The sequence below is a fragment of the Silurus meridionalis genome, chromosome 6 (assembly GCF_014805685.1).
Source record: "Silurus meridionalis isolate SWU-2019-XX chromosome 6, ASM1480568v1, whole genome shotgun sequence".
Classification (NCBI taxonomy): Eukaryota; Metazoa; Chordata; class Actinopteri; order Siluriformes; family Siluridae; genus Silurus; species Silurus meridionalis.
In genome coordinates, this window is record NC_060889.1 from 6,162,286 (window position 1) to 6,188,070 (window position 25,785).

Below are 25,785 nucleotides of genomic sequence, written 5' to 3' on the forward strand. Positions count from 1 at the left end.
TTTTCCTTTTTTTTTTTTTGCATTAACAGAATTGTTGATCTGTAATGTTTTACCTCTGGACAGACTATTAATCAGCGATTTGTTTGATGATGTGCTTGGGCATCTACAGGAAATCATATACGAATAAAACAAGGCAAAACAGATTCAGATCTGAGACCTGTGACTGCACATTCTTGCAGTCTGACAATGCAGAAAGAGTGGGTCATTACAGTTTAACTTTATCTCTCCCTGAATACATTGCAATTGGAGGACATGCAGAACTCAGTAGTTCATGTGCTCACTAAAGTAAATGTGTGAGAAGCAAATACAAAAATAATTTGTATGAGGAGAAGCACCCTAAGGACTGTTTGCTTGGGATTTTTCTCCTTTATTGAAGTGTGCAGCAGTAGGGCAACACTTCAAGATGCTTGCAAACATCTGCTGAGATTCAGCAGACCATGTAACAGCTGCAGCTGCTTCTCTAACCTTTTGGCAATTAGGGCTCTTTATCAGCACAGCGACACCTGGATGAAATTGATGAGTAGGCTTTTTTGTAGGTCATATTTCAATTGAAGTCAACGGTCATATCCAGATCCCCTGTAAAGCAAACCTACAAAGACCATGGGGTAGAAAATGGTCTGCTCATCAACATCTCAAAAGGAGACAGCTGTGTTTTGCGGTTTGGTACAGCAAAGATACAATTCTGATCAGATCTTTGCTGAAATGTCCAACCAGTTTTTATTTGTTTCCAGCATATCTTTGGTTAGTCTATGGTTAATAGTGTGGAAAAACAGATAAGGGATAAATAAATAAAACGGACAGACAAATTATTAGTTTGCAACTTTCTCAGGCAGTGTGTCTTTCATCATTACCTCATAGAGAATTAGAATGAGTGAGACCATAGATCAAAAGTTCAGCTTTCATTTTCTGATTTAAGAAATGAATGGATTCATTAATTCCAAGTTTTTTTCCTGTGAAAACTAAATTTAAAAAGAGAGAGACCAGAGATCTGTGTGGAGAAAAGCAAGCCATTTTGAAGCTGAGAAAAGCAGGAGCAATTACTTAAGCACCTCACCTAAACATTGTGAATTACAAATACAGTTCAGTTTTAGTATTCGGACTGGATGCTACGTATATAACCAAAATTATTTCATCACCTGATCTGAAACTGAAAGGTTGGATTCACATGGCTATAGAATGACTTTATACCCTCTAGTATTACAGCTGTTGCTACAGTTGCTAAGGGCCTCAGCCATAAAGACAATGTTTGTCTTTAGTTTGTCTTCATTGTTTGTTTTCAATCACCAACACCAATGAAATGGAATTCCAACTATCTCCCAGGCTTTCTTGCTCAACACCAGTCTATACTCATTAATAGAATGGGCACCAATCTACAAATAACATTTTATAATCTGGTGATTTGCATGTTATTCTTGTTTCTTTTTATTTTCTACTTTCTTTGTAGAATACCCTTGTGATTGATACTCCACGCATACGAAAACAAACACGACAGTACTCTTCTCTTCGTGGGGAAAGTGGTGAGCTTTCAGACTTAGACAGTGATGAGGAGTATCCACCCCAGAATTCTCGGCAGGCCCGAGCTTCACGTCGGTCTGACCGTCATGCTGGCGGTGGCTATGGCCGCACTGACTGCTTCAGAGTGGAGAAACACCTGCTGATTTATGGGTAATGTACAGGTTTTTTTTGTTGTTTTTAAAAAGTTGTAAAAGGACTATAGCATGTTTTGTATATTTGGACTTGATACCTGACAATCAATGCCTAATACAGAGTCAACCATTTGAAATAAACATGGTGAAGAACTGCTTTTAGATAAAGAAGCTGTTAATTGGCTGCCAAAACAGTTTGTTTTCTGTGGAAACATGCAATACAGCGTTTAATTACTTTTAAAGGACACACAATGTAATCTTTATAATCTTACCAAGTAATTGATGACTAAATTAATTTCAGGAAAACCAAAAACATTTAATAGGAATAATCTAATGCCAATTTATCAATTGCAGCAGATCTACAAGTAATTTTTTCTAAGTATTATCATTTTTGTTTTGTAAATTATTTTACATGGAATGTTTTACGAGTTTTTTTTTTCCCCTTTGTGTCCAGCTGGGGACGTTGGCATGATATCCTGTCCCATGCTAGGTGTAAGCGCCGTCTTGGGGAAAAGGATGTGGAGACCATTTGCAGGGTCATCCTTGTCTTCTGCCTGCTACATTACCGTGGAGATGAAAATATCAAAAGCTTCATATGGGAGCTCATCACTCCTCCAGAGAATGGCCAGGAACCAAACACACTCCTCAACCACTCAGGTATGAGTTTAATAAAATACAGGTTTAATTATTTCCTAAAGCCTCAAATAGTCAAAGTAAATTGAATGTCATGTTGAAAATGGCAAGGAGATTTTCAAACCTATTCAGTTAAACAGGTTTGAATCTAATGATGCAAGTGATGCACTGTTGTTAATGCAGACAAAGGTAATTCGTTTTTATTCGTATAGCACTTTTAACAATGGACATTTTCTCAAAGCAGCTTTAAACAGATAATATGGTAATAAATAATGAATAAGATGGTCTTTATAAGTGTAAGTTTGTCCCTGATGAGCGAGACGGTGGTGACTGTGGCCAGGAAAATCTCCTCGAGATGGTATAAGGAAGAAACCTTGAGAGGAACCAGACTCCAGAGAAAACCCATCCTCATCTGGGTGGCAAAGAATGTCCATTTATTACAGATAAACGATGTTGAGGTGTGCAGTGATGATCAGATGCAAACTATAGTTCTGTGTCAGTATAGCAGACAGTTGACATTAACTGCAGTCCAAATATCCTCAAAGCTCCTGTTCTTACTCCGTAATTTCATGGATCCCCTGGCCATAGATGTGGAACACCCTCAGCTGCACAAAGTGGCCTCAAATCATAGAGAACAACATCCAGAGGAAGGCCGGGACGAAGCAGGCAGATCCGTGGAGGGAAGAGGGGCAGGAACAGTGGTCACTGGTATCTCAAGAGCATATTTAACTCGAGAGAGAGAGAGAGAGAGAGACGGAGAGACGATATGGATTATTATGTATCCTTATTGTTGTATGAAAGTTAAGGACACTGTGTAGTTGGGGACCAACTGGGATCTCTGGGATAAGAGACGACCCACCACGCCACCTTCAACAAACCTGAGTGAACATGTGAGAGTGAGGGGATGACAGAATACAAATTTCTACAAGTTCACCGAACACCTTTACCTAAGAAAAATCTACTGATAAGATTTGACTAAATAAATATGTTTTTAGCTGTGATTTGAACACTGATTGGAAGGCTGTTCCATAACTGGGGTTTATAAGAGAAAGATCTGCCCCCTGCTGTAGTCTTCATTATATGAGGTACTAACAAATAGCCTGCACCTTTTCATCTAAGTAGGCATGGAGGATCATATTGGCACAGAAGTTCACTCAGGTTCTGTGGCACGAGAGCATTGAGTGCTTTATATGTCAGTAGTATTTTATAACCAATATCAATAACTTGTGATTTGGTCATATTTTCTAGATCTAGATCTGCTGCATTCTGGACTAACTGAAGCTTTTTTATGCATTTACTTGAACTTGGATCCCGCTACATGTGTGGAGTTTTGACATTGGACCTCCTGGAGTGTTTAAAGGCTCTGGCATGGAGAAGCTGATGCTGGATCTGTGGTGATCACAAATGCTGAGCTCATAAAACTCGGAGCTACTAACCATATAGACTGTATAAGACTGCAGAAAGAACATCACTTATAATCTTATACTCCAGTAATCATGTTAGTTCTCACTGTCCAGTGTTCTGTATTGTTGAAATATTTATGATCAAACTCTTGATGTCACCCAGATGAGGATGGGTTCCCTTTTTGAGTCTGGTTCCTCTCAAGGTTTCTTCCTCATACCATCTAAGGGAGTTTTTCCTTGCCACAGTCGCCACGGCTTGCTCATCAGGGACAAATTCACACCATTCACCATCACTGTTGATTTGTGTAAAGCTGCTTTGAGACAATGTCTGTTGTGAAAAGCGCTATACAAATAAACTTGACTTGACTTGACTTGACTTGAATATCATGTTTACCTTTCACAGGTCTGTCCATTCCTGTGCCTCGTGGAAGAAAAGGGAAAAGAGTTAAGACTCAGAGTTCTTTTGATGTGCAAAAGGCAGAGTGGATCCGCAAGTATAACCCAGATACGCTTCTGTTGGATGACGGCTATCGCAAACACCTCAAACACCAGTGTAACAAGTACTAAAGCTTTGTTTAATGATAATCCTTTTTAAGATAACTTTTAATCGTGTAATTTTGCAACTAATCTTGTATTCTTGTTTGTCAGGGTATTGCTGCGAGTACGCATGCTGTACTATCTGAAACAGGAAGTTATTGGAGAACATGTGAATTCTATACTTGGAGGGGCTGACAGCAGGTCTGAGACAGCAGTGTATTTTTTATTTTTTTTTTTAAGCATTTATTCAAATATTTTATGGACACACATTAAATGTAGTAAATTATGCAGGGATGTTGATATTTGGTTGCCTGAGATGGAACAGCAGGATGTTCCGTCTGGTTGGTGGAATACAGAGGCTGATCGTTGTTTGCTAATTGGAGTGTTCAAACATGGTGAGCAGCTTCTTTTTTGTGTGTTTCTACAAAAAACCCTTAATGAGGGAATTCAGAAGCATGAAAATTATATTTAAAAGCCTGCCCAATGATATAAACTTTCCCTATTTCCTTTGTTAGGATACGAGATGTACACTACAATGCGTGCTGATCCCTGTTTGTGTTTCCTGGAGAAATGTGGTCGCCCTGATGACCAGGACATAAAGGCTGAACAGCACTCAGCAGATCCAGATTTGAGAGATGGGTAACCTGCATATTGTCAGATTTTATTTCTCTCAGTGATAAACAAATATTTTGATATTTACATGTTTTGACTTGATTTCACTGTATCTTTTTATAGAGGTGCCTATGACAAGTTTTCAGAGGATCCAGAGTTCAAGCCTCTAAAAAGGCACAGCAAAGAACTGTATGAAGAGGTAATAAAAGCGAGATCTTTATAGACAGTTTCTTTTAATTGTTATGCCAGATGTATAGTCATTTTCTTCCAAATGTTTCAATTTTTTATTTTTTCAAAATGTATACATTTAAATTGTTGCCTAAGAATTGTTGTACAACATTTCACATGAACACAGTGCCACGTTATAAAAAGTGCACTCTGGTATCCTAGACAGTCTTGATAGACCAGTATACTTTTGAATTGAACACTGAAATGTCATAAATTAATAATCTAATTAATTAATTAGTTAAACTCCTAATGTCAAAAATGGATTTGTCTTGAATCTTGCAGCACATTTTAGCATGTATTAGTAACTTTTGAAATATGTTTTTAGAATAGAAAAGCTGGTTGCTTAAGTAGTCTAGTTGTGTGATAGTCTCTGCTCAGAGAATACATTTTAAAAAGTAAGTTATCTTTTTTTTTTTTGCCTGCTTTTTTTCCTTTCCCCTAGACTGACTCCAGGAACATAGACGAGTTCTTCGTGGAGGATCACTCCACATATTCCACTGCCATGCAAGGTGAGGCACAATCCTCAGGTTCTGTGGGGACCTGCTACTGGCCAACAAGTTCATCCCTCACAGCTCGATTACGGAGACTAATCACAGCATACCAGCGCAGCTACAGACGGGAACAACTAAAGATGGAGGCAGCTGAAAAAGGAGATCGGCGACGCCGTCGATGTGAACAAGCCACTAAGCTGAAAGAGCTTGCACGACAAGAGCGACAACAAAGGCATGTCTTCTATGGCATCTGTTTTTGTTTTTTTTGAGACATTTTTTCAAGTGGCATATGCATAATAGCAAATGAACATATCTATTTCAGGTGGACTCGCAGAGAGGAGTGTGACTTTTATCGAGTGGTGTCCACATTTGGTGTGGAACGCATGAAGAATGAGATGGGAATCCAGGAGGAAAGGGAGGCCAGACTGGACTGGACACGTTTCCGAACATATGCAAGACTAGACAAGAAAACTGATGAAAGTCTTAACCGATACTTCCATTCCTTTGTGGCTATGTGTCGCAGAGTCTGTCGTATGCATCTTGCTCATGGAGAGGGTACAGTATTTTTCATTTTTTTTTTTTTTATATTTGTTAAAATAAATAGGCAGTTGGTGTTCTTTTTATGGGATTTGTTTATTACAATGAATATTATAATGAATACGATGTAAAATGTATTTTGTAATATGTCATTTTACAGTATATTATTTTTGCCAGATTTCCCACCCCATATAATAAATAGTTTTGCATTTTTGTTTTATTCCTTTCTTTGATCAGTATCTACAGATCTGTCCCAGTCTCTAGCACCCATTTCTGAGGAGCGAGCCTCAAGGACTCTCTATAGAATTAGCCTGTTGTCACGCCTACGTGAACTTGTCCTTCCTCACCCCTCCCTACAGGAGCACCTTGCCCTGGCACCACCAAGCTCTGAATTACCCAACTGGTGGAGAACTCCAGAGCATGATCATGAACTGCTTCTAGGTGCTGCTAGCTGTGGTGTAAGTCGCACGGAGCAATCCATATTCTCAGATTCGCAGTTCTCCTTTGTCCAAGCCCATCATGAGTATGTCCAGAAGCAGCAAGCATGCCTTGCTGCACAAACCCTCACACATAACTTACCACATCAGGGAGACAATTTTAGTGAAGTAAAAATTGGTGATGAGAAACAAGTTTTGGAGTCAATTTGTTCCTCAGCTATTCCAGCCAATCCATTCTCTCAGAGTGAAAGCAAAAGGAGAGAAGAATCAGACTGGTCCTGGAATAAAATTGACCCCAGGGTAGCCGGAAGGAAACAGGGGGTGACAGACGGAGGCCCTTCAGACTCTGAATCCGATTCCGATTCCGAATCATCTACCTCTTCTCATCAATCTCCTAGTTCAGATGTCAGTGGGGACAGTGATGCTGAGAGAGATGAGCAAGGTCTGTCATTCTTTCTGTGTGCGCATGTCTGTGTTTTGTGTTGTGTATACATCACTGAATCCTAGAGTCTTTCTGCAGAACCACTGAAGATCTGTGATGCAGATGAAGACAACAGCACCCATTCATTCACTCTGTCCCAAGACGGTGCTCAACCGGAAACACTTAGTGACCAAATCAGAGTTGACTGGCCTAAGGTATCTCTTTCTCACTCATTTTTTTTCTCACAGAGCCTTCAGAAAATATTGAGATCCCTTTATAGCTTGTTGCTACCAAAATATGAACAATTTACTTGCATAATACACATTAAAATAAAAAAAATCTACCTTGAGTAACTTGATATTTAGTGATTTTCAGTATTATTTTACACCCTACATTTTTTAAATGTTGATATTATTATATTTCTTCTTGGGGAACAGTGCCACAGAATTTTTTTTTTAACTATTCTTGCTTGCTTTGAAATGTGTACAGAGGTACTAAAAGTTCACATGTAACATTTCCACTTTTAGACCCCTTGAGAGAGCAATACAGTTGACACCTGAATGCAATTCTTTTCTGTTTTATTCAGTGTGTATATTTGTTTGACCATTTTTATTAACAATAGAAATAAATAAAAGAAAGGCAAAATTGAAACCTTCAACTCAACACATTTATTTATTTAGGATGTGTGTATACCTTGTTCAATTCTTTTGAATTTTGTTCAAATATTTATTCTGATTAATTACTACCTGCCCATACCAAAAGTAGCATGATGGTGGCAGCATCATGGTGTGTGGGTGTTTTTCTGCAGCAGGGACTTGACGCGTGGTTACGGTTCAGGAAACGCTGCATGGTGTGAAGTACAGAGATATCCTCAATTAAAACCTTTTCCACAGGACACTTCTTTTTTTTCCCCAAAATTACCATCATATGAAATATAGGGCAAGATCAAGTATGAATGATAAGAATTTAAAGCCTGGGACACTCCAAGCTGGCAGTCAGTCGTTGGGAAATGTTTGGGGGGGTTGAGCATGGGTCGGCTTTATTTTTTCTGCATCGTTGGCCCGGTTGGACCATGTCAGCTGTTTTTCGGTCAATTCTGCATGTTGAATCAGTAGCACAACTCATCAGGGAGTAAGAGAACTCAGATTGACTTTACAGTTTAGAGAATAAGCACATGAGGGAAAAAAACAGAACATTCTTGCTCTTGTCTTTATCCGTTATCTATGATTGCGGCAGGTGTAAACGCTGATTGCTTTATACATATACATTGGGCAGTTTTCACCACCTTCTGAAGGGCTTTACACTCCAAAGCAGTGCAGCTGATGTACCACACTGAGATGCAGTTTGTGAGGATGCTGTCAGCTGTAAAGGTTCTCCACTATCCTGTATCACAAATGGGACTTTTTAAGTTTCCTCAGGAACTGTTGTGCCTTTCTGATCAGGAGAGAAGAGTTTAGAGACCAAGTGAGATACTCAGAGATGTGGACTCCAAGGAACCTAAAGCTGGGTACACACTCAGCAGCAGCTCTGTTGATGTGAATGGGAGCATGAGTGTAAATGTCGGCTTGTCTTAAATCCACAATGACCTCCTTCCATCTTCTTGGTGTTGAGTTCCAGGTTATTGTCCTCACACCATGCTACTAGGTGCTGACTCTCTTCTCTGTAAGCTGTCTCATCGTTACCTCTGATCAAGCCTATCACCGCAGTGTCATCTGTGAACTTAATGATGCTGTTTGAGGCATAGGCACAGTAATAGGTGAATAGGAGAATAAGAGAGGGAGGGGACAGTACGCATCCCTGAGGAACCCTAGTGCTGAGAGTGAGATTGGAGGAGGTGACTTAGTTCAGTCTAATTGTGATTAAGATTATTATGCTGCTGCAGTACCCCTTGATAAAAATTGTTTACTCAATCAAATCCTTTGTCGTAGTTTGGTTCGGTTCAAGTTTGGTCTAAAAAGTTTCCCAGATAGTTGGGAGTACAGAGTGAATAAGAACTGAGATAAATGTCTCTCAAATTAAGTATTATTAATTGTTTTTTAATTTGTTATGGTAGCACAAAGTGTATGGATTTATGAAAGACTAAATTTGTATCTTTATCCTGGTGTTTCTGTACACTGTGTACATGCATGTTTGTTTTTAAAATAAATTGTTAAAAACTGGACTAAAAACTAGTAGCTTGCACAATAGTCCAAACATGCATGAATAAAAATCATATTGATCATGAACAAAATTATCAAATGTATGTTTTTTTGCAGGGGCTGAGCATGCTTAGTGAAGCTTATGATTCTTACTAAATCTTTTATTATTATTTTTTTAGGATCGTGTAATAATAAACCGAATAGATAACCTTTGTACCCTGGTTCTGACTGGACATTGGCCATCTGGACGACGATACACCTTTGATTATCAGCTTCCTATGGCTTATGATAAACAGGAGTTTGGAGATGGATCGGGCTACACCCCTATATACCGCAAAGGCAACAGTACCCTCTCTTCACAGGATGGAGAAGAAACAGAGTTTACTGTCAAACTGTTGAAAGTAAGAAATGCTGTAACACATTTGATGTATACACACCCCTGTGTATACACACATTTGGTGTGTACACACTTCTGTGCAAGTTTTCGGCAGGTGTAAAGTCAGAATACGTTCTCTTTAATTTTTTTATTTTATTCTGCAGTTTACAAAATACAAAGTTGGAGAACAGAAGAAAAATCTAAATTAAATTAATATTTGGTGTGACTTCCTTTTGACAGGTATTGTGTAGAATCAAAGTCAGGTGTATGATTAACTAGTTATTAGGGGTGTAATGGTACACAAAATTGACAATGCGGTACACACCTCGGGTTTTAAGTCATGGTTCTGTTCAATTTTGGTACAGTTAGCGGGATGGAATGCAAAACATAAACTAGCTTGTCAGTTTTTAGTAACGCAGTTTATTCGTAATCAGCAATTTAAAATAAAATGCCTGCTTGATTAAGTAATATATAAAATAATATTTTATAATATTAAAAAAACTAATAGAATAAATCAAATTATGCAGTATACTTTTTTATTATATTAATTTCATTTAGTAATCAATTAAATTGGCACAAATTAAATTCACGCAAATATAATAAATGAAAAACTTTAATTAAATAGTTTACATTTCTTAGACCCAATTTGGGGTGTGTGTGTATGTGTGTGTGTGTGTATGTGTGTGTGTGTGTGTGTGTGTGTGTGTGTGTGTGTGTGTGTTACATTTAATATTGAATTTTCTAAATCTACTAAACTGTTCTACTTTTTTCAGTATGCATTAACAAATGGCTTGATTTATTCAAACGCTGCACTAGCGTTAGGCACTAACCACTTCCTGTGGCACTGTGCTAACTCTAGTTTCTTTTTTATACCCCTGACATTGTTGTGTATGTTTTTCACGTTTAATAACAATAAAAAAATGCATTCAAAGTGCGAGGCGGCCATTTAATACATTCCTGAGGGAACTCAGATTTTTACTTTGTTCCGCACATGAAAAGGATTCAAAAGAACTGTAATGAAACATTTCGGTACGAATACATGTATCGTTACATCCCTACTAGTTATACTAAGCAGGTGCTAATGATAATCAGGAAGAATCACAAAGAAACCCACAATATTGAGGGCCATTGACTCAGTGGTTGGCCATGGAAACTCTTTCCTTCTTACCAGCAGTGGCATCAACATAGAACTGGTGGAAACCAGTGGAACCCAGATACACCCATCTACCTTTTGGAGAAGTCTGGCCTGAAGTGGTCTTCGTTGAAGAATTGCAGTCAAAAAGCCATACCTCCAAAATGAAAACAAGGCTAAAAGAAAAGAAAAAAATTAGCTATGCACAAAAGCATAGGAAATGGTTGTGGGGGTGCTATAAAATGGCAGAATTAAATATTTTTTAATGTTTGTGAAAAATATTTTAAATAAATACTTTCAAATGTATTCTGCAGCAGGACAATGACCCCAACTATACCACCAATGTCATTAAGAACTATGTTCAGTGTAGAACACGGACTGCTTTGATCTGGATTTATCTTCTGTTCATTTACTTTCAGTTGTATTTGTTGCTAAGAATAAAGTACTGTATTAACACTTGAAACCAGTCATCTTTAACATAATTTTTTTCACACCTGCCTGAGACGTTTGCGTGGTATTGTATATATGTATGTGTGTGTGTGTGTGTGTGTGAGATTCAAACATTGTATCCTGAAATATGGCCTGCACAGTCATCAGATCTAAATTTTATTAAGCCACTTTGGCATGTTTTGGAGGAACAACTCAGGAAACGTTTACGACTACCAGCATCACATAGTGATCTGACCCCTGTTCTGTGTGAAATGTGTTTTAAAATCCTTCACTGTGCAGGACTTGTCTCTGTCATTCCTAAGAGGAATGGATGCTGTATTGGCTGCAAAAGAAGGCCCTACAAATCTCAGTTTTATTGTCTAACACCTGTATATATGTTTGTTTTAATTGTGTTTGTTTAATGGACTTTTAGGAGGAAGGGCTGAAATTGACCTTCTCCAAACAGGCACTAATACCAAATGGGTCAACAAAAGACACAAGTGGACGACGAAGGCACAGTGATCAAGAGGTACCATAATGGGAGCCTAAACTTTCTCAAAAATACTAGCCAGCATTAATACACATACAAAAAACCTGCCTTGATGCAGATTTTTTTTTCCCTCCTTAGTCATTAGATATGGATGGAGTACTCTGTGCTCCTCGTAAGAGGGTCTTGCCCAACTGGCTCAAAGAAAATCCTGAATATGAGGGTGACATGCTAGAGGTGTGAAGAGAACTTGTTCTGTTCAAGCACTAATAAGCATGTGTAAATTGTCATCTATCGAAGATTATATCACTGAGATAATCCTCAACATTGTAATTCTCACAAATTTCCATGGGTTTGTGAATAGGGAGCTGGCATAGGCAGATTTAATCAGTTTTATTTCGGATTGCATTTAAGAAGAAAAGGTCATAAAAATATATTCCATTTTTCAAACTGTCAATAATGTTTAAATGCAGTCTTATACTCAACTATTACGTCTAATAGTTGGAAGCTAATAATAAAAATTTGTCACTTTAAGATCTGCTGGCTCAGTTGTATGTTCAGGTTAATTGTTCCAGAAGCATTGTAATTTCTACCTAGTCCCATTTCACTTTACCACAACCATCATGCAAACTTAAACATTTATTCTGAAAATCACTCTCTTGCTACATCACAGCTGCTGGTGAACAGGACCAAAAGGAAAAGGAGAAAGAAGAGAATAGAAAATGAACAAGCACCAACTGGCAGAGAAAGAGTTAAAGTTATAGACATGAAGACTGGCAAGAAGGTTAGCAGAAATAACCATCATTTATTTTATGAATTTTTCCTGTTTACTTTAGCAAAAACAGTTTTAGGAAGCTGTGAAATGGTAAACAGGGTGCGAGTGCTGATGATCGGTTAACTCGCAATGTTTTTCTCATATGTTTTTATGAGTTGGCTTGCTTATATTTGTGGATCTCAGGTGCAGTTTGGTGGGGTGTATGGACCTGCATTACAGAACCTAAAGGAGTATCTTGAAGAGAATCCTGACCATGCAGTAGCACCAGAATGGGTTGAAACTGTTCGCAACTCGGTTAGTCTTTTACACCTATTGCAAATTACTTGTATATTTAATGAATAAAAAGCAGTAAATTCTACTCCATTCACCTGATTTGCATGTAAATGCTATTAAGCCTTAAAGGCTGCAAATATATATATATATATATATATATATATATATGTATATGTATATATTAAATCAGCATTATTAGGAGTACAGTTTAGCATTGATGTTTTTCCTTGCTACCAAAAATGTAATGTTTTTGTAATTAAAAGTTTAACAGAGATTAGCATATTTAGTAGCATCCTGCATGGTAAAACCAAAATACAAATTAGGCAGTATATGCAGTCTTGTTGGGCAGAGCTGGAAAAGATTAGAAAAGACCAGGTGGGAGATTTAACTATGGTAGAACAGATTGCTGTTGTAGCACATCCATGTCAGTGTTTCATGTTTTGTGTGAGAGATGTAAAAATAGTGATTATTTGATTTAACACATCCTTTCTGGCAACTTGAGCCACTCTCTTTTGGAGCTCTCTTATCAATAAGCCATTTCCACCCTCCAAACTGTCTCTCATTCAAGGGGCCCTTTAAAGTCACAAAGATCTGATATTTCTTTAGCTCCTTTAGATCAGAGGGGTCCAGTGTTTTTCACAAAGGGGGTGGGTGCGGGATGGAAAACTCAGCCCTCTATGTAAATTGTGTATAGGAGGGGTGCTCCTTTACACATCATCTGTATATTCAGCATGGAGGGTTGAACTTCAAAACACAAGCGGTTAATCTCAAATCCACTTGATGGATCCTTTGGATGATTTTTTGTCAGTGATTTAGCTGCGTTTCTTTGGTCCAACAAACACCAAACCTCGTCGCAAACTGTCTGTTAGAAGTTTTGGTCTAATGTAGAAATTGCTCATGTACACATGGTGGCCAGATCCCAAAACCTTTCTGTCCAAAACGACATCATAGGATTGTTAGGGGTTGTTTAACACATTTTATTAATGGGGGCATGCAAAATTTCTGTTTCTCTCATTTATTGGCCATCCAGTGGCCTCAATACTTTGCTATACGACATTGGAACTTCTTCAACTTCGATCTAGTCATGCTTAGCTACCATCAGTACTGCCCTCCCATAAGGATATAGTTTACATACCTCATTGTAAATATTTCCATCTGGGCTTTCGTTGGAGCTACAGCTTCAACAACTCAAGAGCAATATGCTTACTTTGGTTTTCAAAATGTCGTCCAAAAATAAATACTACACGATATGTTGATGTCAGCGTTTTGGCAGCCCTATCGGGTCTGCCGTTATAGGTACTGAAAGTGCTATCCTTTTTTTTGTACTATGGAACTTGCCATCACTCTCAACTAAAGGTCCTGTGCGCCATGATTTATTATTTGACTAGAAGTATGATTGCCTATGTTTAAATGACACTTGAAGCATAAATATTGTTAATATTTGCCGTCCTCCTAAAGTTATCAAATACTAACCTTTTAAATAACTTTTTAATATTTTTTTACTTACTCTTAATGTAATTGTATGCCACACACTGGATTTTTTTCGTTGTTCTCTGCTGACCTTACACTTTTTTTTTTCTTTTTTTTTTTTTATATAAACACTGAACATTTTCTGGTTTCCTTCAAAGCTTGCTTAACCCATTAGCCTTCATAATAAATTGTTTAACAGTAGATTAAATAACAAGGGACAAGAGTAACCATGACAAACTCTATTTCATTCTAAATGTCTAAGCCTCAAGCATAGAGTTTACATCGGTTTTTCAGTTAAAAAACGTCTAACAAATGTATTGCTGAATTTGTGAAAGTGAAACACCAACAACATGCATAAAAAATGCAGTACTTACACTATGACAAGTCACAAATGCATCCACTGCTGCAAATCCCTGTTTTTTTTTTTGGAAAGATAAAGATCCACTGAACAACATGCATTTTTGGTCCAACGAAACCATAATTCAGATGGTTATTCTTTTCTATAGGTCACAGTACTTCATGGGGTGTATTGTTTGTATATGTTTCGTAATAACTTTCGCATAAAAAAAAAAAAACTTTTTGGTGGTAAAAAAACAAACAAATATGGCTGGTGGAATTTAGTGTTACAAAACAAATTAACTCACAAAAAAAAGGCATAGATGGGTGGAATCTTGGACCTGAGCATCCACTCTCTGCAGGTGTGGTGATGTTTTTTATGCACCACCTATTATTTTAGACCTTTTCTTTTCAGACAGTAGCATTATGGAATCAACATGATTGATGGAAAATGAAAAATCTTTTTGAGCATCATTAACTTTGAATGATTGACAGTAAAGCCCAAAGTGTGTTCTTTCCAAATATATCTAAATTGTGTATGTACAATTGCCCTTGCATTGCGTTGGTTAAAAACTCAAGAGTCAATTTGCACAATCACCTTCTATCTCTTTCACTATCTGCCATGCAGTCCATTTGAATTGTAGATACTTCCTTGGCTTGATTTGCATCTTATCTTTCTGGTCGTGCTCAATTTGTTCAGTTAGGCCAGTTCAAATCTAAATCTTCAAGCATCACTGCAGGGTTCAGCTTTGGGCCCCTTACTATTTGTCATTTATTTATAGCCACTTTGATGTATTTTTCAGAAACATGGTATTCTGTTCCGTTATGTTGAGTACACAGCTCTGTCTGTCCAAACCTACTTTTGACCTTCCTCCATCTTCTTATTCCATCTGTGAGTCTGTATTTAAAGCTTAGTTCTCAAATAATTGTCTTATACTTAACAGTAGTAAAACTGAAATACTCCTCGTGGGCACAAAAAAAATAATCTAAGACCATTGTGACCAGTGTGTGTGTCTGTGTTTTGACTATTGCACAATTGCTTCTTCAACACAGGTTGAGAGCTTGGGTGTTATCCTTGACAACATTTTTTTGAAGCACATATTAACAAGATCGCTCAGACATCTCATTGCTGCTGCTGCTGCTTCTTCTTCTTTTGGCTGCTCCCATCAGGGTTCACCACAGCAGATCACCCGTCTCCATACTACTGTCTTCTACATCTTCCTCTTTCAAACCAACTACCTTCATGTCTTCTTTCACCCCATCCATAAACCTCCTTTTTGGTCTATCTCTTTTCTTTCTTCCTGACAGCTCCATCCTCAGCATTCTCCTACCAATATATCCCATGTCCCTCCTCTGTACACGTCCAATTCATCTCAATCTTGCCTCTCTCACTTTGTCTCTAAAACGTGCTACATGCATCTACATACATACTCCCTCTAATAAATGTTTCTAATCCTGTCCATCCTCGTCACGACCAATGAAAATCTCAACATCTTCAGCTCTGCCACCTCCAGATCCACCTTCTGTCTTTTAGTCAATGCCACTGTCTCTAAACTATACAACATAGCAGGTCTCACCACAGTCCTATTAACTTTCCCTTTCATTCTTGCAGAAGCCTCTATCACAAATCACTCCTTTCACTCTTCTCCACCCTGCCTGCATTATTTTCTTCGATTTTCTAACACACTCTCCATTACTTTGCACAATTGACCCCAGGTATCTAAAGAGCCACCAGAAAGGAGGAAAATAGGAAGGCCAAGTAGGAGGTTTATGGGTGTGGTGAGGGAAGACATGCAGGTAGTTGGGTTAAAAGAGGCAGATGTAGAGGACAGGGGGGTATGGAGACAGATTGATCCACTGTGGTGACCTCTAATTGGAGAAGCCGAAAGAAGAGGAAGAAGAACAGAAGAGGCATCCAAATCAAATCGATGTTTCATGTTACCCCTTTGGCTTTTGTTCTTACTATTTTAAGATGTGTCTTTTATCTGGTAGACTTTGCTGATGCAGTATAACTACTTTGTGTCAACAAAGTTGTATTAACAAGCAAGATTTCTGGAACAATGTCCTTTAAAAAAATTATACCAATATAGAGATGCTTGGCCATTGTATATAGCACCACATTTGGTGAAAACCAAACCCAGAATATTAGCACAAACACTCAATATATACCATAACGCACAGCGGTGGGCTTGTTTTGCAGCTATAGGCTTTTATTGTCATTTCTACTATACACAGTGGTACACAGTAAAAACGAGACAACGTTCCTCCAGAACCTGGGTGGTACACTAAACAACATAGAGCTACAACACATAATACAGAGCTTTATAAAGTGCATTCAGTGCAACCTAGTGCAAACAGTGGAAAAACAACAGTACAGACAGACAACACAAACAGACAAAGAACAGTACAGACCGACAACACAAGACAGTGTGGGACAAATACACATAACACAAGATAGTGCCAACCAGTAAACCTACTGTACTATCTACCACTTTGAATATACAGTACTGTGCAAAGAGGACTATAAAGACTATAAACAAGAGTGTGTGTATATATATATATATATATATATATATATATATATATATATATATATATATATATATATATATATACATACATACATACATACATACATACAAACACAATGCAGTGCAAAAACAGCAGTAGCAGCAGTCGAAAGGTGCAAAAAACAGCATGTAAACAGTGTAATATATTTCAGTATAAATAATAAATAAATGGTGGTAGAATGGATTGAGATGAGTGTGTGTCAAGTTCAGGTTGTACAGTTTCAGTAACACGTGTGTGTGCGTGTGTGTGAATGCTTCGGAACCGCTTTCCTGGTGGCTGGAGGGTGAAGAGTGTGTGACTGGTGTGTGGGGTCGTCCACAATGCTGTTGGCTTTGACAGCGTGTTGTGTAAACATTCATGATGGAGGGGAGAGAGACTCTGATGATCTTCTCAGCTGTCCTCACTATTCTCTGTAGGGACTTGCGATGGTGCAGTTCCCAAACCAGGTAGTGATGCAGCTGCTCAGGATGCTCTCAGTTGTCTCTCAGTAGAACATGGTCAGGATGGGGGAAGGGAGATGAGCTTTCCTCAGCCTTCTCAGAAAGTAGAGACGCTGCTGGGCTTTCTTGCTGATGGAGCTGGTGTTGAGTGACCAGATGAGGTTATCCGCCAAATGAACATCAAGAAATTTGTTGCTCTTGACGATCTGCACTAAGAATCCATCGATGATTAGTAGAGAATGGCCTCTCTGTGCTCTCCTGAAGTCCACAACCATCTCTTTGGTTTTGTCAACGTTGAGACAGGTTGTTTGCTCCACACCAGGCTGTTAAATGGTGCACATCCTCTTTGTATGCTGACTCCTCGTTCTTGCTGATAAGACCCACCACGGTTGTGTCATAAGTGAACATGATTATGTGATTCGAAATGTGCATTTAAACCCAGTCGTAAGTCAGCAGAGTGAAGAGCAGTGGGCTGAGAACACAGCCCTGAGGGGCCCCAGTGCTCAGTGTGGTAGTGCTGTTCCCAATCCGATCCCGGTCTCTCAGTCAGGAATTTCAGGATCCCGTTGCAGAATGCAGTTATTTAGTTGACCATTAACGCCTCTGTATACCAAAGTATTTTAAGGTGAAATATGAGGACATGTCTGACAGCTAAAACTTGAAAGTGAGTCATGCAACAAAACCAGCTAGTCTAAAACTGAATAGCAACAGAATCAAGATGCAACCAGTCAAAGTCCAGAACTCAACCGGAATGAAATGCTGGAAGCAAGACCTTAAGGGAGCTTTGCATAAACAAATGCCCACAAAACTCAATCATGTTCTGTATGACCTTTTCAGTATCACATCATTTTTGAATCACTCACCTACAAAATTGCTTCATTTCATTTCATTGCTGTTAAAGGTGTTTTACAAGCTATAGAACCGTATGGTGTACTTAATTCTTTCAAACATGGTTTCTGTTTAAAAAAAAAACAAATGGCTGTGTAATATGTCAAGGTCCACATAATATAAGAACAGTATAATAGGGGCCACATGATACTTAATGTCCTGATATAGGACCAACTGTTTGCAGATGGTTAAACTGAAGTAGCAACTCAATTTGATTAGAAAATAAAATAATAATAAATTGACTAGTTTACTAAAATCAAATACACAAGACGTTCAACATGCTGTTACTAATTGTTAATTATATTACTTTTTCAGGGCTTCCTGCCAGAACATTTCTTCCACCAACTGTTGCACACGTCAGTCTCCAGACAGAGCCACAATTACCTCACCAATCCTTCAGCCCAAACTGAGATTCATTTGGAAGAAGGGGAAAATGAGACACTGGTTTCTGATGGGGCTTACATCATGGATGATGATGATCTGGACAGTACTCACCACTTCCTGACTTCTACTTATGATGCACAGGTGGAGGCTGGATCACTTGACATGGACAAAGGAGATGCTTTGTCAACTATTGGATATGATAGCTCTGATAGGGAGGCTGTATTGGATGATATAATTATGGCACCTAAAAATTCTGATTCTTCCTCATGTTCAGAAGATTGACCAGGTCTGATTTACTTGATCATGAAATTGTTTTATTGTGTGTAATTCTACACTTTATACTTTTTTTTTTTCTTTTTTTTTTTTGCTGCTTATAAGATTTTTTTTCCCCCATTTAGATTTGTGGCACCATTATTATATAATTTAATATGAATTATTGGCCCATTATGCAGACTCTAACCACAATAAATTGTATGTCCTCTTTCTCTGTTAAACTGTTGTTCAGCATTCCCTTCATATCCTGTGGCTGTGGGGAGCCTCTGGCTGGACTATTATATTTATATTTTGAGCGGTACCTCAGTCTATTTTAACTGTGCCTGTGTCACAAAGAACATGGCTTTATTTTTTTCAGTGAATACTGCAACCAATGCTTTTTTTTCCGTCTATTGTACAATGTATAGTTGGTAATATTAATGCAAAAAATTGTTCATTTTTGTTTGATGAATTGACTCCAACTGATGTAAACATGAATAGCAGTCAACCATGAATTTTCTCTGGCTTATGTTTATTTTGTGTGTGATGCTGAAAATTCACATTTATACAAATAATTGAATGATACAAACATTTAGAACAGCATACAAAAAGTAAGATTGTTATTATCAAGCCAAACAATGCCAGAGAATGTCTGTCTAAAAATTTTTTTATATTGAGTCAGGCAAATTTAATATAATAAAAAAATGTTTACCAATGAAAAACAAATTACTTAAAATTGGCTTTTTAAAATGTAGGAATGCACATTTCGAATTGAATATGTTTAACTTTTATATTTTAGAGATAGTTAGCTGTGCGAGTCCAATAATTTCATTAGTAGTTGCTCCAGAAAACCACTTGTGGTTAGGATAGTCATAGACAATGAAATGCAGTTTGCATCCAACCATGCTAATAAATTAAATGGTATGTTTATGGTGCAGGGGTTAATGCCACTGAACAAGTAAGGGATGATGCATATCAATAGTCTTAGGGTTAAAGCAAATAAGTCATAATGGTGCAGGAGGTCCAGTTAGAGGTATTATGCATACATATTGATGTGGTAATTATTAACATACCGTGTTTCCTCGTAAATAAGCCCTAGCATGATTTTTCAAGGTGCTTGTAAAAGAAACTCCGAAATTAAGCCCTAGTTAAAATTGTCAGCCAGCATTTACAGTAGTACTATAGGTCTGTTGCAACACACGATGATGAATGATAAAATAATATAGAAATATTTTATAATAATTATATTAATAGAATATTAATATAATACCATAAAATGAATTATAATTACCGTAAGTATTTATAAATACCCAAGTGGGTGCTTTTGTGTGAGAGAGGTACGGTAAACAGATGATCGAACAGAATACAGGTTGTATCAGGTTGTGTCTATAGATCTTCATAATTCAATGCATAGTGTGTGTAATAGATTTATCATCTGCAACGGTAGATTGTTGTACATGAAAATATAAGACATCCCCCGAAAATAAACCCTATTTCTTGGAGCAGAAATGTACATTTAGACCCAGTCTTATTTTCAGGGAAACACAGTATATTTAAATGGCAATAATGTACAAATAAAATTCTAATATAAATAGTGGTTAATTGCAGTAAAGTGCAACTGTTCAGTTGTTATCAGGTGAAGGCTGGTAGTGCTTACTAACAGACTTTAACAAATGCTCATTTAATAACACTAAACAATGTGGCTGTGCACAGAAAAAGCTTTTATTGCTGTACTTATTTTTTTTTTTTATTTGATTATATACTGTGGTAATGCATGCTTGTAGTTCACTGACCATTTACTGACACTGCCATATTTCGATTTAAGTCATGTTCCACCTTATTAATAGTGTTCCTGTATTAAGAGGTCTTAAGAGGCCTCCCATGGCACATCTGTATGGTGTATCTTGACAATGTTTTAATTTACAGCAAAACATTCAAGGAACATCTACCTAGTTTAAAGAAAGTGTTTACAAGATTTGGGTCTGAAATTAAGGTTTGAAATTAAATCCAAAAAAATGCCAATTGGCTAGAGATCACGTGGTCTTTCTGGGCCATGTTGTGTCCCAGGAGGGACTTCAGCCGGACCCACGTAATACGGAAAAGGTGAAAAACTGGCCGACACCCAAGTCTCATTCTCATTCAGAGCTTTTTTTGGACTTTGCTCCCACAACAGAAGGTTTGTAAAAGATTTTTTTCTAAACATGCCGCTCAGATTAACCTGCTTGTGGGCAAAAATGCAACTTGATTGTGAACGGTCATTCAATTATCAGATAGATGTGTTAACCTGTGCTTAAGTTGCGACACTGCCTGATTTTAATATGCCATTCAGCGTAAAAGTATTTTAGGCGAACGATTGGTTACTTCACGTAATCCCGGGTTCTTTTATGATAGAGTGGTGTTGCACTATGGGAATCACTTTGGGTGTGACCAACTACGGAAGCTCCTGACACCATGTCTGTTTTGACCCCTTACAACATCATTGTAGCAAGATTTCTTCCCGTTCCTGTGCAGGGAGGGAAGTGTTGGTGAAACCCCTCACTCTGTTATCAAAAAACCCGGGATTAAGTATCCCATCGTTCTTTTTCTTCTTCTGACCTCTTGCACATGATCCCATTATACCTAAATTACATGGGCTCTGACCTTCTGGCTCCTAGCAGTGCCTGTGTTAAGGATGACACACACTTTTGAGTGATTTTATAGACTGAATGTGTCTGAGTCATAGACAGTGCTAAGGATGACTCAGACACATTCAACATCTAAAATCACACAAAAGTGTGTGGCATAGCCCAACCAGCTGCCGCACAAATATCCTAAACAGAAACTTCCCTAAGTAGGGCCCATGATGTCGCCACCCCGCTAGACAAGTGGGCTTTTAGACCCTCAGGCACCTGAGAACCTCTGCATTCATATGCCAGAGATATAGCCCCAACAATCTAGTGGGAAAGCCACTGTCTTGACAACGGCTTCCCCTTGTGAGGAGCAGCCCAAGACACAAACAGCTGGTCATTCTTCCTGAAGCCTGCTGTTCTTTTGACATATGTATGGAGAGCCCACACTGGACATAAGGAATTCAACCTCTCCTACTCCCGAGAAATTAATGGTGGATGGGTGGAAAGCCGAAAGCTCTGTACATCTATAAGAAGAATCCACTACTTTAGGTACAAACACTGGGTTAGGGCAAAAGGAAACCTTTGTGAGCCCTGGGGCAAACTGTAAACAGTATGGACTGACTTGGGCTTGCAGCTCACTCACACACATAGCTGTCACCAGAGCTACAAGCAGCACTGTCTTAAGGGAGACAAATCTCAACCCTATGCGATTTAATGGCTCGAAAGAGTGTTGAGAGAGTTTTTTCCCTGCAGGCCATTCGGAGTCTAAACCAGGAAAAACCTAGCACTTAGTACCTGGACTTCTCTCTCTGTCTCCCTTTTCCTTCACTTCACAATAATTTTTTTTACTGTTGAATGTCACTTCAACTCTGGACTGGCACAACACACTGGGTCACTCGTGCACTACCTTCTCCAGCTTATGTACAAGACATCAAATAAATCGATCACAAAGCCCCAGGAGGTTTGTATATCCTATTTGGACCTCAAATCCCACCCATTTGGAGCTCAAGTCCCACCCACTTGGAGCTAGCTCTGACTTCTGTTATACCTAAATCAACAACACAGCATAAGTGAATTTGTTCAGAGAAATCCCCCATGCACTCCTAAACAAATAGCTACTATAAGCTTTAAAATTTCAAAATTAAAGATGGTTAAACTCAGTATGTGGCTTTTGCATTTTAAGTACACTTTTATACATAAATACCTTGAATCATGGTTTTATATACTTGTAATGAGCAAAACATCTATTAAAACAATTTTGCTACAGTATTAAACAAAACTTAATATTATCAAATTATCACGAAAAAAAATTTGCCATCCTGTATAAAATTTAAATGAAAACAGAATGCAATGATTTGTGAATTTAACACTTGTAACTATTGTAATTTATTCACAATAGAAAATTGAAACCTGTAAAAAGAGGAAATGTACCGTTTTAATAAATAAAATAGGTTCATTTTGAATTTGTTTGCAGCAATACGTGCCCAAAAAAGTTTGGACATGGCAACAAATGGCTTGTAAATTAAGTGTTACTGAAAAAAAACATCTGGAGGAACATTTTGCAACTAATTTTGTTCATTGGCAACAATTTAGGAACATAATCTAATTGTATGAAAAAGGAATCTTAAAGAGACAGAGCCCCTCAGAAATAAACTTGGGCAGGGGTTCAATATTCTGTGAAAATCTCCATAATTTCAGTGATCCCCAGGCCGCACAGCTGTACAGAGTGGCCTCCAATCGAAGAGAACATCATCCAGAGGCAGGCCCGGGACGAAACAGGCAACTCCGAGGAGAGGAGAAGGGCAGGAACAGTGGTCACTGGTACCTCAGGAGCATGTCTAACTTGACCAAGAGTGAGAAAGAGAAGAGGGGTGACTCCAGCAAGGCTTGATATGACAGCTTAACTAAACGGGAGAGCCAGAAGGTAAAACAGACATGAGGAATCTCTGGGATAAGAGACGGCCTGCCACACCACTAACATTAAACCTGAGTGAGAGAGAGGGGATGACAGCATACAAATATCCTAGTTCACCAAACACTCTATATCCATGATCCATCCAGATCTGCTCCTTCAACTAAGAAAAACCTACTCGACTTGAACACTGAGACTATGTCTGAGTCCTGAAAAGTAATTTGATACCTGTGGGGGCATACCTGTGGGGCTTTATAAGAGAAAGATTTGCCCCTGCTGTAGTCTTCATTATTTGAGGTACTAACAAATAGCCTGCACCTTTTAATCTAAGTAGGCATGAGGGATCATAATGATACAGAAGTTCATTCAGATACTGCGGCATGAGACTGTGAAGTGTTTGATGTGTATTTTATAATCAATGTGGGATTTAATTGGGAGCCAGTGTAGACTGATTAAAACAGGGGTGATGTGGTCATGTTTTCTAGATCTAGTAAGGACTGTTGTTGCTGCATGTGCACTTACTCAAACACACAGAAAGTAAAGCGTTACAGTAGTCTAACTATAGATGTAACAAAAGCATGAACTAGTTTTTCTGCATCCTTTAACCACATCATATTTCAAATTTTAGCAATATTTCCAAGGTGGAAAAATGCTATACTGGCTATTATTCACATGAGACTCAATGTAAAGACTAGAGTTAATAATTACACCAAAGTCTTTGTCTGCTGTACACACTGAGATAGAAACACCATCCAGAGATGTTACGTAATCAAAAAGTTTACTTCTAGCTGCATGTGGTCCTAGTAAAAGTACTTCTGTTTTACCCAAATTGAGCAGAAGGAAGCTATCAAGCATCCACTGTCTAATGTCCTTTACACACTCCTCCTTTACACACTCCACATTGTTAAGCTGATCTCTCATCTGGCTTTGCAGAAGTATAAATGTGTATCATCAGCAGTGTTGTGCTAGTTACTAAGAAATAGTAACTAGTTACAGTTACTAGTTACTTCATTCAAAATTAACTCAATTACTTTGTTAATTACTTACACAAAAAAGTAATGCATTACTGTTAAAAGTAACTTTTTAGTTAGTAACTTTTTTAAAGAACGTCCTTTAATGTTCCCATTAATGCCATTTTATGTGTTATGGTCTATACAAACACAAAACTGACTTAAACACAAAGTAATTTTTAAACAGTATTTTATTCAAGTCAGACCAGCACAAACTGAATATATCACAAGGATTTTTGAAATAAATAACAAAACTAACTGAATAATATATTTAGAATCAAAAACTAAAGAGGCATGTAGTTTCTGGAGTTGCTTCGACAGCTTGGAGTTGCTGTTTATCGCAGTAGACATGACCTTCGAACCAGAAAGACACAGTTTACATTTGACTAAAAAGTTTTTGTCTTTATGCTCAACTAAAGTGAAATAATGACCATATTTCCACTTTGAGAAACTCGTCTTGCTCTCGCCTTGACTCCATTACTGCTGCACATACTTGAATAAAAATAAACTTGCCCACAGTGGCTTCTTCATGTTTACAGTGGTTGGCATCCACCAATCCTACAATGCGTCGCTGCTGTAAACAGGTTAGACTGTAGGCTACACTTCAGCCAAAATTAATTCATTTAAAAAAGTAACGGACAACGCACCATACGGTAATGGTAGCGGAGTTAATTTATTTAAAATGTAATGCATTACAGTATTAGTTACTGTCAAAAGTAACTGTGTTACAGTAACGTGTTACTAGTAACTCGTTATTGCACAACACTGATCATCAGCAGGATCATCAGGAATGGAAGCTGATACCATGTGTACGTATAATTTCACCAGAGGCAGCATATACAAAGAGAAAAGCAGTGGGCCTAAGACACATCCTTGCAGAACACCAAACTTTACCTTAGAGAGTGTAGAGAACTCACCATTTACATCAACAAACTGTTTGTTAGTCAGTCAAATAAGACCTAAGCTAGGAGAAAGCTGTTCATTTTCTTCCAACATTTTTTGGTCTAGCAAGAAGGAGATTATGAATCAATGGTGTCAAAAGCTGCACTAAAATTGAGCAAAATAAGTAAGGAGACAAAACCCTAATCAGAGGCCAATAGCAGGTCTTTTACCTCTTTAGGCAGCGCTTTCTCTGTGCTATGATGAGCCTAAATCCTGACTGATACATTTCGAAAATGTTATTCCTAAGTAGGTGTGAGCATAATTGCTGTGCTACAACCTTTGCTCGAATCTTGTAAATAAAGGGGAGGTTTGACATTGGCCTTAAGTGGGACAGTTGACAAGGGTCAAGGTCAGGTTTCTTAATTGCTAACTGCCAGTTTGAATGATTTAGGTACATAACCACTGCTAATAAAGGG

The 25,785-nt window shown here is 38.0% G+C and overlaps 1 protein-coding gene across 2 annotated transcripts in view; it reads left to right on the forward strand.

Moving 5' to 3' along the window:
* The window catches only part of chd8 (chromodomain helicase DNA binding protein 8), a 63,464-nt gene extending 44,053 nt beyond the window's left edge, over window positions 1-19,411 (forward strand). The window contains exons 24-40 of one of the 2 annotated variants that reach the window (XM_046850896.1): window positions 1,445-1,665; window positions 2,101-2,303; window positions 4,086-4,242; window positions 4,331-4,420; window positions 4,511-4,614; window positions 4,735-4,858; window positions 4,955-5,030; window positions 5,502-5,782; window positions 5,873-6,105; window positions 6,325-6,966; window positions 7,045-7,160; window positions 9,263-9,484; window positions 11,454-11,549; window positions 11,649-11,744; window positions 12,181-12,291; window positions 12,466-12,576; window positions 18,576-19,411. In XM_046850896.1, coding sequence (XP_046706852.1) covers window positions 1,445-1,665; window positions 2,101-2,303; window positions 4,086-4,242; window positions 4,331-4,420; window positions 4,511-4,614; window positions 4,735-4,858; window positions 4,955-5,030; window positions 5,502-5,782; window positions 5,873-6,105; window positions 6,325-6,966; window positions 7,045-7,160; window positions 9,263-9,484; window positions 11,454-11,549; window positions 11,649-11,744; window positions 12,181-12,291; window positions 12,466-12,576; window positions 18,576-18,926 — 3,234 coding nt within the window. In that variant the 3' untranslated portion in view covers window positions 18,927-19,411. The remainder of the gene's footprint in view (window positions 1-1,444; window positions 1,666-2,100; window positions 2,304-4,085; window positions 4,243-4,330; window positions 4,421-4,510; window positions 4,615-4,734; window positions 4,859-4,954; window positions 5,031-5,501; window positions 5,783-5,872; window positions 6,106-6,324; window positions 6,967-7,044; window positions 7,161-9,262; window positions 9,485-11,453; window positions 11,550-11,648; window positions 11,745-12,180; window positions 12,292-12,465; window positions 12,577-18,575) is intronic. The other variant, XM_046850897.1, reaches the window with a different exon arrangement.
* Window positions 19,412-25,785: the final 6,374 nt, after the last annotated feature.